At 52.1% G+C, this 10,193-nt stretch overlaps 1 protein-coding gene and 2 non-coding genes across 3 annotated transcripts; all 3 read left to right on the forward strand.

The window, feature by feature from the left end:
* The first annotated feature begins 107 nt into the window (after nucleotides 1-107).
* Nucleotides 108-7,641, forward strand: hectd3 (HECT domain containing 3). The gene is made up of 21 exons (XM_048988660.1): nucleotides 108-939; nucleotides 1,638-1,798; nucleotides 1,877-1,969; nucleotides 2,182-2,317; nucleotides 2,406-2,527; nucleotides 3,212-3,325; nucleotides 3,426-3,508; nucleotides 3,672-3,837; nucleotides 3,937-4,018; nucleotides 4,435-4,617; nucleotides 4,695-4,747; nucleotides 4,834-4,898; nucleotides 5,017-5,120; nucleotides 5,224-5,337; nucleotides 5,522-5,611; nucleotides 5,810-6,016; nucleotides 6,172-6,301; nucleotides 6,382-6,456; nucleotides 6,533-6,614; nucleotides 6,688-6,759; nucleotides 7,406-7,641. Exons 1-21 carry the CDS (start codon nucleotides 598-600, stop codon nucleotides 7,488-7,490), a joined length of 2,559 nt encoding a protein of 852 aa, XP_048844617.1. The 5' UTR covers nucleotides 108-597; the 3' UTR covers nucleotides 7,491-7,641.
* Nucleotides 7,642-8,835: 1,194 nt separating this feature from the next.
* Nucleotides 8,836-8,940, forward strand: LOC125717184 (small nucleolar RNA SNORD46). Its single transcript, XR_007384497.1, has one exon. It is a non-coding gene; the product is annotated as a small nucleolar RNA SNORD46 (small nucleolar RNA).
* A 482-nt stretch (nucleotides 8,941-9,422) lies between these two features.
* On the forward strand, nucleotides 9,423-9,492 carry LOC125717183 (small nucleolar RNA SNORD38). The gene has a single exon (XR_007384496.1). It is a non-coding gene; the product is annotated as a small nucleolar RNA SNORD38 (small nucleolar RNA).
* The last annotated feature ends 701 nt before the right edge of the window (nucleotides 9,493-10,193 follow it).

Raw genomic sequence — 10,193 nt, forward strand, 5'->3', positions numbered from 1 at the left:
TGTCATGTGATCAGCTGCAGGCATCCCAAGGTGTCTAAACAGCTGCCTGCTGGAATGATGATGTTTATAAATAGTTGTCGGTTAAACTTCCTCTCTCTGAACCATTATACTGTACTTCCAGTTATAATTGAGTTTTACAGATATGGAATGAAAAAAAAAACAATTGAAATACAACATCCTTTATAAAATAGTTTTATTTTTTAGCAGGCCCTTCTGCCTTCAATTTAACCTGAACATTACAGTGACAGCAGCTACACACCCGGAAGTTTTGACGCAACCTGTACATTGTTCACGGAAGGCAAATGTTTTATGCGTGTTAGAGTATGGTGTTTTATATTCAGCCTCCATGCTAAAATAAACTCATAAAACAGTTTAATTGTAATTGCACATCTTGTGGGGGGTCTGCTTTTTTTGTTGAGAAACTCCGAACTGCGGCAGATTCTCTGGGACACGGACCGGTACGGTCACGTCGGGGGCGGGACGCTGACCCTGGATCCACGTATCTGCTGTTATCTGGCCGCTCCGTAGTAGGAGCAATAGTAGATGACAGGCAAATGACCGGGTGTTGATTGCGGGGCATTAACGCCAGTGGCTGATATGACACCGGGAGACAGCCCTCACGCCCTTCTGGGCCGGATCCGGTTCCTCAACCAGTGCATCGACTGCTTCAAGAATGCTTTACCACTACCGGAGAGCTTGTGCTTCGTTCCACGGGAAGTGTGCTATAAAATATGTAAGGATCCGGCATCCGGCTCCGGTGCCTCGGCGGCTCCGTCGGTCGCCGGCTCAGCCGGGAAGAGCCTAATCACGGTGTGGGAGACCCCGTCCCAGAGCAAGAAATCAGGTCGTTTTAACATCGAGCCCAGGAAGGGGACCTGCATCCGCACTACCGGAGAGGAGTACTGCAACAACCACGGCCTGTGGGTGAAGATGAACAAGGTAAAGCGGCGATTCTGAGAGCCGGACTCTGGTTGGGAACAGGTGACGCAATGCGCGAACCGATCCGTACCAGCGTACGCTACGCATTCTGCGTACGGAGAGCGAGGGCGCGCCGGTGCGCGGAGACAAGCGCGGTCGCACGCGGATGATGTCTTACGGTGGCTTGAGCAGCGCGAGCCGGGCACGATCCCAGAGCACGGTTTTCATGTTCAGTGTTTATGCAATTTGGTGACAGTGAAAGTAAAAATTGTACTCCAGTACAATATCTGAATAATCTGGGTCTGGGTTGCTGAGTTTAGGCGTGACGTAATGAACGCCCTGTCCCACGCTGGTTCCGATTAACTTTGTTAAAAGATTTGAATCACAAATAAATGTGTGGATGAATATAAGCTTTGGGGAGCAGTGGCTCGAGCCAAGGGGAGTGGGGTTCTGGTTTTGATTAATATAGTTTTTGTTCTGGATGGTTTTTTTTCTCTTCAGAATCTCTCTCTCTCTGTAAAGTAACAGTTGTGGTTCTTAGTCTTTTTATGTTTGTATTTAACTGAAAATGTTTCCCTAACCATAATGGTACGATTGCAGGCGTTAATTCAGACTTAGACAGCACTCTCTCCCCACTCTCTCCATGGTCTCTCCCCATTCTCAATGCGTTTGGCCGGGTGGTTATCCTCCTCACGTCAACCCCACTGTCCTCTGTGCAGGAGCAGCTGGACGAGCAGCGGCCCGGCGCGGACCTGGAAGAGGGCTGGGTCTTGCTTTGCAAACACACAGAGGGGGGGGACCGGCTTGTGCCCGTGGAGTCGTCCGACACCATCGGCCGACAGCAGCAACTGTTCGGCTGCGACAGCAAACCCTGCAGCAGGTACTGTGTACCTCAGATATCCCGGGTGAGGAGCAGCCAGAGGAGGCGCTGTGACCTTATGCGGACCCCCCTTTGTAGGTGGGAGCAGGTGGTGGATGCTGAACTCTCCATGCGCCTGGGATCCAGGCCGTGCATCGCGGAACGGGACGAGGCCGCGCTTCGCAAACTCCGGTGAGTCCGCCTCCCGCCTGCCTGGTTCCGCCCACCTGCCCTCTCTCTGCCCTCCTCTTCTCGTTCTGCCCGTCTGCTTCACTCCACCCACCCGCCTTGCTCCGCCCCCTATGGCCAGCCTTTCATTCCAAGAGCAGATGATTGGATAGGAGATGTGGACCTTTATCGGCATCATCATCTTCATCATCGCGTGTTGATTATCCCCCCCCCAGGTACGTCCCGCCCACGTGGACATTCGAGTGTGATGAGGACCTTATTCACTTCTATTACGAGCATGTGGGAAAGGAGGACGAGAACCTGGGTAGTGTGAGGCAGTGCGTCATGAGTATGGACGTGTCTTCCTGCTCGGTGAGCCCAGCCGCCACCCCCCAGGCCCCAGGCTCCGCCCCTGACATCTCCGGGGGGGCATGTGTCAGGCCACGCTTCTCTGTTACAGGAGGACCCAAGCAGTGGTGTCAGCTGTCTGACAGATGGTGACAGTGACACCTACTGGGAGAGTGATGGCATGCAGGGCCAGCACTGGATACGTCTGCGGATGAAGAGGAGCACAGTGGTGAAGTAAGGAGTGTGTCTGTGTATATATGTATGGGGGTGGGGCTCATGTGCTTGCGCACACACACACACGTGCCCCCCCACGGCCTCCCGCTACCTGTCTACAAAGCCAGTGCAGTCCTTCAAGCTAAATGGGGGGGGGGTTATACTGGCTGATAGAAAACATGACATCACTGTTTGTTAATCGCTTTTTACTTGCATGAGTCAGTGTTTCCGCTGGTGATGCTTCTCCTTGGCGACCTGCCACCCCAAAAAACATCAGTCCAACCAATCAAGCATCTTATCCAGTGCCTCACTCTGCAAGCCGATTCACTCACAGGCTGCATCATGCTGTCATCTAGCAGATCACATGCAATTAATAATAATAATAATAATAATAATAATAATCAATCCTTTATTGTCCCCATGGGGAAATTCTGTTAGGCTGTGTGCAGTGCAGTTAGCCTGAGTCATGTACACAGTTAGGCTGTGTGCATTGTAGTGCAGTTAAGCTGAGTCACGTACATAGGGTGTGTGCAGTGCAGTGCTGTGCTGTGGAATTAAGCCGAGTCACATAGACATGAAAACGTGAATTCAATAACTTTTTGTAAAATGGAAAGCACTTTCGGTCAACACCTGTCAGTGGGCACTGTCAGCCTGGCCATGTGACCCCAACGCGGCTGCACGTGTTTGTGTTTCCCTCTCTTACAGGAAGCTCATTTTGACCGTGGATTCCACCGACGACACCTATATGCCCAGAAGAATCACCGCGTTCGGCGGCGAAGGAGACAGTTTAAGGAAGCTGAACGACGTCACCATAGATGAGTAAGGGCAGCGCTGTCCATCTCGCACATCTGGGCGGATCTCTGAGGGGGGGGTGCTGGGGGATTAAATCTGCGCTCATTCTCGACTGGTGTACCCCAAGGAATCTGATTGGAGAGGTGTGTGTTTTGGAGGATATGACATCACACATCCCAGTGATTGAGATCCGCATTGAGGAATGCAAAGGTACTGGGACCGAGAGGATGGTGTGATGCTTCTTTAAACATCAGGCAGATGCCCGTGACTCTCTCTCTGTGTGTGTGTGTGTGTGTGTGTGTGTGTGTGTGTGTGTGTGTGTGTGTGTGTGTGTGTGTGTGTGTGCTTGCTTGCTTGCGTGTGTGTGTCATAGATGAGGGGATTGACGTGCGCATCCGGGGGCTGAAGATCAAGTCATCTTGCGAGCGGGATCTGGGCCTCAACGCTGACATCTTCCAGTCAGCGGACCTGGTGCGTTACCCGCGGCTGGAGGGCACGGACCCAGACGTGCTGTACCGCCGCATGCTGGTCATTCAGAGGTATGGCCCAAGCAGAGCAGCACTGCCGGCGCAGGGGGGGTTGTCTTGCCGAGCACTTCTCTTTTGCATCACTGCATGGCTCCTCCCCTTGTCGCATAGATTCGTCACAGTGCTGGACGGGCTGCTGCCCCACCTGGTCCCTGCCTGGGACTACAGCCTTGGGACCTTCAACCACATCAAAGTACGTCTGTCCTTAGAGGGTGGCCCATGTGGTGGACAGATCCGAGGGCTGTGGAATGACCCTCTGGAATGTCTCTCTGAACCTGCCCCCCAGATTCCTCTACCTTTTCCCCCTCTCCATCGTCTCCCTGTCTCTGTCCATTGTCGTTCCCTCGTCCCCCATCTCCATTTTCCCTCCCCTGTCCTCTACTTATCCATCACCTCCATCTCTCTCTCCCTTGTGTCTCCTGTCTCTTCCATATCCCCTGTCCCTCGTCTCTCCCCTGTCCCCTGCCTCTGTCCCCTGTTCCCGCCTTCCCTGTCCTCTCCTTATCCCTCACCTCCATCTCTCTTTTTCCCTTGTGTCTCCTGTTTCTAACCCTTCTCTCTCCTGTCCCCCACCACCCCTGTTCCCTGCCTCCATCTCTCTCCCCGCAGCACGTTAAGCAGTTCCTGCTGCTCTCCAAGCGTCGCACAGCCCTCATCACCCAGTGCCTGAAAGATTCTGAGACCAGCAAGCCCAGCTTCATGCCTCGCCTCTACATCAACCGGCGCCTGGCCATGGAGCACCGCGACAATCCCGCTCTGGACCCCAGCTGCAAGAACGCCGTCTTCAATCAGGTAGCCTTGTGGCGTCAGCATCTGCCGTCCCTCCTGCCACAGGGCTCACCGGTGCTTCCTCTGTTTGTGTTTCTCAGGTGTATGAAGGCCTGAAACCATCTGATAAGTACGAGAAGATGCTGGATTACCGGTATGGATTAGGCCTCAGAAAGATGAGGGTGTCGCTCTGTGCTTCCGGAAAGGTGGCCGGGTAACTGTGTCTGTGCTGCCCCCTAGGTGGCCTGCACGGTATGACCAGTGGTGGGAGTGCAAGTTTATCGCAGAGGGAATCATCGATCAAGGTGAACAGCTGGCCGGGGCGTAGCCTCCCTATTTGCCCTGCACCCCCCATATGCCCCAGCTACCTTTCATGCCCCACCTCCCCGCCATCCAACTCGCTGTTCTCGCTCTTGCCTGCAGGTGGCGGCTTCCGTGACAGCCTGGCGGATATGTCCGAGGAACTGTGTCCCAGCTCGGCTGAGTGTCCGGTGCCCCTGCCCTTCTTCACTCGCACCTCGAATCAGGTGGGCTTGCACCCCCCCCCCCCGGGCCACAAAGCACGGGCCTCCGGGTGATTGTGTGACGGCCTGACCTGACGTCGGCATGTCCCATGCTTGGTCTCATCAGGGAACCGGTGAGGCAAGGGACTGTTATGTGCCAAACCCCTCCTGCAAGCAGCTCAACAAGCTGGAGTGGATCGGCCAACTCATGGGCGCCGCCCTGCGGGGGAAGGACTTCCTGGTGAGAGATGGCTCTGTCCGCGAGAGAGGATAAACGCGCTCGGTCCGCGAGAGAGGATAACCGCGCTCGGTCCGCGAGGGAGGATAACCGCGCTCGGTCCGCGAGGGAGGATAACCGCGCTCGGTCCGCGAGGGAGGATAACCGCGCCGGCAGCGGCCTGACACTGAATCCTCCGGTCCTCCAGGTTCTGGCACTGCCTGGGTTGGTGTGGAAGCAGCTCACCGGAGAGGCTGTCAGCTGGAGCAAAGACTTCCCATCTGTGGATTCTGTATTGGTGGGTCCTGGGGCGTTTGATGATCTGTTAGGGACACTCCGCCTAAAGTAACACTGCTTACTCTCCTCTAAAGACTCTCATTTCAGGATATAAGGCTCTGTTGGGTTTTAGGAGAGACGCTGTGCCCGCTGCACCATGGGGGTGCACTGGGGGGGGTCTCGAAATGTGAAGTGAAGGCTGTGTCACCTGCTCGTCCAGGTGAAGCTCCTGGAAGCCATGGAGACCATGGACAAGGAGACCTTTGAGTTCAAGTTTGGCCAGGAGCTGGTGTACACCACACTGCTAAGCGATGGCCAGCTAGTGGAGCTGATCCCGGGCGGCGCCAACACCGTGGTCCAATACGAGGACCGCAAGGAGTTCATCCGACTGGTGCAGAAGGCCCGTTTGGAGGAGAGCCGTGAGCAGGTGGGCCCTACACCTGCCCAACTGCCCTTGACTCCTCCCAGAGCTGCTCCCAAAGCACTCGGTTTAGGATGCAGTAGAAATCAGGAGATGGTGGTCTGGTCACCAGTCTGCTCTGATTTGGCCCGTCATGCATGTCTGCCCTACCTGTGCTCCAGATCGCTGCAATTCAAGCAGGGTTGGTGAAGGTGGTGCCCCAGGCTGTGCTAGACCTCCTCACCTGGAAGGAGCTGGAGAAGAAAGTGTGCGGAGATCCCGAGATCAGCGTGGAAGCCCTCAAACGCCTCAGTAAGCGTCCAGCTCTGTGTCTCTGCGCGTCACGCATCCCAGACCGCCATGTTGGGGTAACGGTTCCCTGTCACCCACAGCACGGTATGAAGACATGAAGCAGACGGATGTGCGTGTGCAGTACTTGTGGCAGGCGCTGACCAACTTCACAAATGGTGAGTAAGGCTGCCGCGTGGCATGAGGCTTCGCCTGGCCTCTGCCCCTTAGCTCACCTCTATCCCCCCCTTGCAGAGGATCGCAGCAGGTTCCTCAGGTTTGTGACTGGAAGGAGTCGCCTGCCTGCACTCATCTACATCTTCTCAGACAAACCAGGGTAAGGCGCCCGCCCTCCGCAGTGCAGCTTCTCCGTTGCTTCGCTCTCGCTCAGACAGTGCATCTCCCAGCAGCTCTGAGACGACAGAGGCACTTCCTCAGTCATCCACGTGCTCCAGCACCCTCTACCTGCCAAATTACCCCAGGTACTGTGCAGCCGCCAACCTCGGTAATACAAGTAAACGAGTACGGTTTGCCAGTCTGATCAGATGATATTACCTTATTAGGTTAAGAACTTGGGTCATGATTCGTTCGAGGGGTTGGACAATGAAACTGAAACCCCTGGTCAGGAGTAAGAGTCAGGAAATAATTTCCTCCACCAGCATCACGCAGTGACCTCACCACTGTTCTGCAGTAGGAATGGCTCAAATCCTTCTGGCCACTGTGCAGGACCATTGCATTGTCCTTGTATCCATCATCCACAAGATGACGTGATGCTGTACTGGCCACAAAGGGAGGCCCTACCTCATACCTATAAATGATTATGGTCTAAAACCAGGTGTTTTAGCTTCACTTTGATTGTCCAACCCCTGTACATTTAAGAGGTGGAAGTGATGTTTCCTGACTTCGATTGATAGCAGTTCAGTTTGTCATGTGGATTTATGGAGGTGAGATGGGAGGCTCATTGGTCTCATGCAAAGTCTACAACCACTTCTGGAAATTTCATTGAGGTGCTGAGCTTCACAGCTGATGAAACGCTCTGTCTTGTGTGTGTGTGTGTGTGTGTGTGTGTGTGTGTGTGTGTGTGTGTGTGTGTGTGCACGCCTGTGTGTGCCCTCGTTGCCTTCACAGTGCTAAGGTGTGTGAGGAGAAGCTTCGCTACGCCGCCTACAACTGTGTGGCCATCGACACGGACATGAGCCCTTGGGAAGAGTGACCCTCCACCGCTGCATTCATCATGGCCGCCACGCTATTGCCAATCACAGCTGTATATAACCAGAAATATAGCAGATTAGGAAAATAGGCCGTGCATTTACCATGGCAAGGCTCTGTAACTTTAAATTAAAGCACGGTGCCAAACTGTGTAACCCGTCTGTTCCCAGTTCTTTTTTCTCGGTAACAAAGACTGTCTCCATTCTTTATTCTCTGAGTCTGAAAAACCATCAAACAAACAGACCTCAAGTAGAAGCTCTGAGAATCGCAGGGGTCGCTGCATTGAGCCAGAAGCTTCTGGAAACAAGCACCTGGCTGCATCGAAGATGTAAAGGAACATTATTGATCCCCGGGGGGGGTTCAGGTCCAGAGAGTAATAATCCAGGCCAAGATTTTGTGAGTCTTTATATTACTCACCTGGTTGGTGGAAATAATATTGTGGTCTGGACCTGAACTACCCCCCTCTGTCATGGGGGGAAATTCTTTGTCTTGTGACAGTGAAAGAATGATAATATAAGCAGGAATACATATAACAAAGGATCACACAAGTAAAATACAAGGAGGAGGAACAGTACGAAAATAAGCATAAAAGTAATAAAGGATAAATAAGACGACTGAAAAATGATTTATTTTGGAATGTTTGCAGCTGCTCGGTATAGATGAGACTCAGGGAAATGACAGTGGTACACAGTACCACGCATTTAAATATCAGGCTGACTTAATGTCTGCATTTCACTCCTCTCTCACGGTCTGTGATTCTGTATGTCCTTCAGTCCAGAAGATGGGAAATATCACGTCAGCAAGCGCAAGGATGCAAGTCAAATTGAGCCTTTATATGTTGTGTGCGCTGTGCTAATTACATCCTTCTAAAATACTGTATGATACATTTATTACATTCTTTAAAAATAAGGTGAGCAGAGAGAAAATCCATCTCTGGGAGGAAACTGTTCTCGTTGTTTCTCGCGATGACACGGTGTTTTAAATTCCCCGTGATCCTCTGCGCGCTCTCTTTCCGGAATACCGCTTGCACGTTCATGGTGGTAGTTGCTTCATGTGCCATGCGGGGTTCCCGTTATTTAGCTTTCTTGAAGAGAATCCGCGGAAAATCTTGACGAAAGTGACTGTGATGCTGATCTATTTGCTCCAAGTATACGATGCCGCTCTACAAGGTTCGCCCTCAACCGCGGGCAAGCCCCGGCGGGAGTGCGGCGCTTTGGCTCACTGCTCCCCTAAGGCCTGGCGTGTCTTCAGGGAGCAGCAATCCTGCTGAAAGATGAGGCGTCCTCCGGGGTCTAAGGTAACCACTGCATGGTGGCTCTAACACGGCCATTCAGCCTGATTTAACCCGGGGTGTGAATGATGTAAAAGATTACCTTAGGCAGGTCTTTTGGCCGTTTTGGCCAATGCTTCAGACTCGCCTATGTTAGGGTATGTCATAGTTACACTGACACACTCCAACGCGATTTAAAATGCTGTAGTTTTTTCCGGCGCTTTCTTAACCTAGAAGAATTTTGCATCACTGGTTCACTCAGCTCCGTTGCATGTTCCCCTCCTAGCTCTCCGCATGGCCGCTGCGACCACAGGCTGGACCACGTGTACCCCTCTGCTGTGAATGATGCCGTACCGTCTGTAAGTTGTGGCCGTACTGCTCCGCTGAAGTGATTCCTGTTTTGGCATATAAACTAAGGTTAAAAATAATCACTTTAGTCGTAGTTTATATTTATGTAATAACTGTCCGATTCTGCTACTGAATGTCCGTAGTGAGTCTTACTTGGAATTCTTTCCTTCTGTCTAGGTCTGTCTGTTCTGCCTGGAGTCTGCACCTGGGGGATGCTGATTTGTTGAGTTGCTGGGTGAGTACCCCTCCTAGTACTTGGAGATGATCCTCTGACATGGGCAGGACTGTTGTGCCGCATGCAGTTATGTAGGTGCCATGCTTTTGTGATGAAATCTTATCCAGTTCTGCTACTGAATCCTAAGCGATGAGCATTTGTCTTCTGATGATGGCTGGCATCTACTGAAGTGAAATTCTGACTCCTACAAGCAAGGGAGTGGATTATATAAAACCTCTGGAATGGTGATGAGTCTCTTTGGCTTCTTCCAGACAGCAGACCTGTCCGGATGGAGATGAGGTCTGGACTTGCCTGAGAAGGACATGATGGGTTTTATAGGATTCCCTCCATGTCTGTGGGTGGTGCGCTCCAAGACCTTCGATCTACTGCGGATAGCCGAAACCATGGAGAAAATCGAACCATCCACCCCACACTTTTTTCCTTAATGGCGATTATGTGCAGTAAGGCATTACTTGCATGCAAATACACTAAAGTAATTATACAGTTCCTTTCAAGAGTACAGTGACATTTTAGTCTAAGGGATGATGGAAAGGATGTACCAAGGGATGACTGGGCAATTAAAACCATGGTTTTATAAAATGTGACTTTTGCATTGTGTCTGTCTAAATTCATGTCTGCCTTTAATAAAATTTGTCAAATATACCAATAAACAAAGCTGTTCCAATGTGGGGGTTTTTGGGGAGGGATGACTGGAAGCTGATCTTGGGCCGTGCTGTATCACCTGGTCCGTGCCAGAGGTCTCCCTGTGTTTGGGTTACTTCCAACTGAGATTACGATGTACTATTGGTCCCTGGGGGACATTTTGGTGCCTACAGCAGCAACAACGTAGTGTATGGGCGAACATACATCTGGTG

Source organism: Brienomyrus brachyistius, chromosome 21 (assembly GCF_023856365.1).
Source record: "Brienomyrus brachyistius isolate T26 chromosome 21, BBRACH_0.4, whole genome shotgun sequence".
NCBI classification, from domain to species: domain Eukaryota; kingdom Metazoa; phylum Chordata; class Actinopteri; order Osteoglossiformes; family Mormyridae; genus Brienomyrus; species Brienomyrus brachyistius.

Bases quoted from the DNA above. Each gene is read 5' to 3' on its own strand.
- hectd3 (XM_048988660.1), top strand. From the start codon at position 598: ATGACACCGGGAGACAGCCCTCACGCCCTTCTGGGCCGGATCCGGTTC. The intron at 1,799-1,876 runs GTACTGTGTACC...CCCCCTTTGTAG, and splicing joins GACAGCAAACCCTGCAGCAG to GTGGGAGCAGGTGGTGGATG. The intron at 6,457-6,532 runs GTGAGTAAGGCT...CCCCCCTTGCAG, and splicing joins GCTGACCAACTTCACAAATG to AGGATCGCAGCAGGTTCCTC.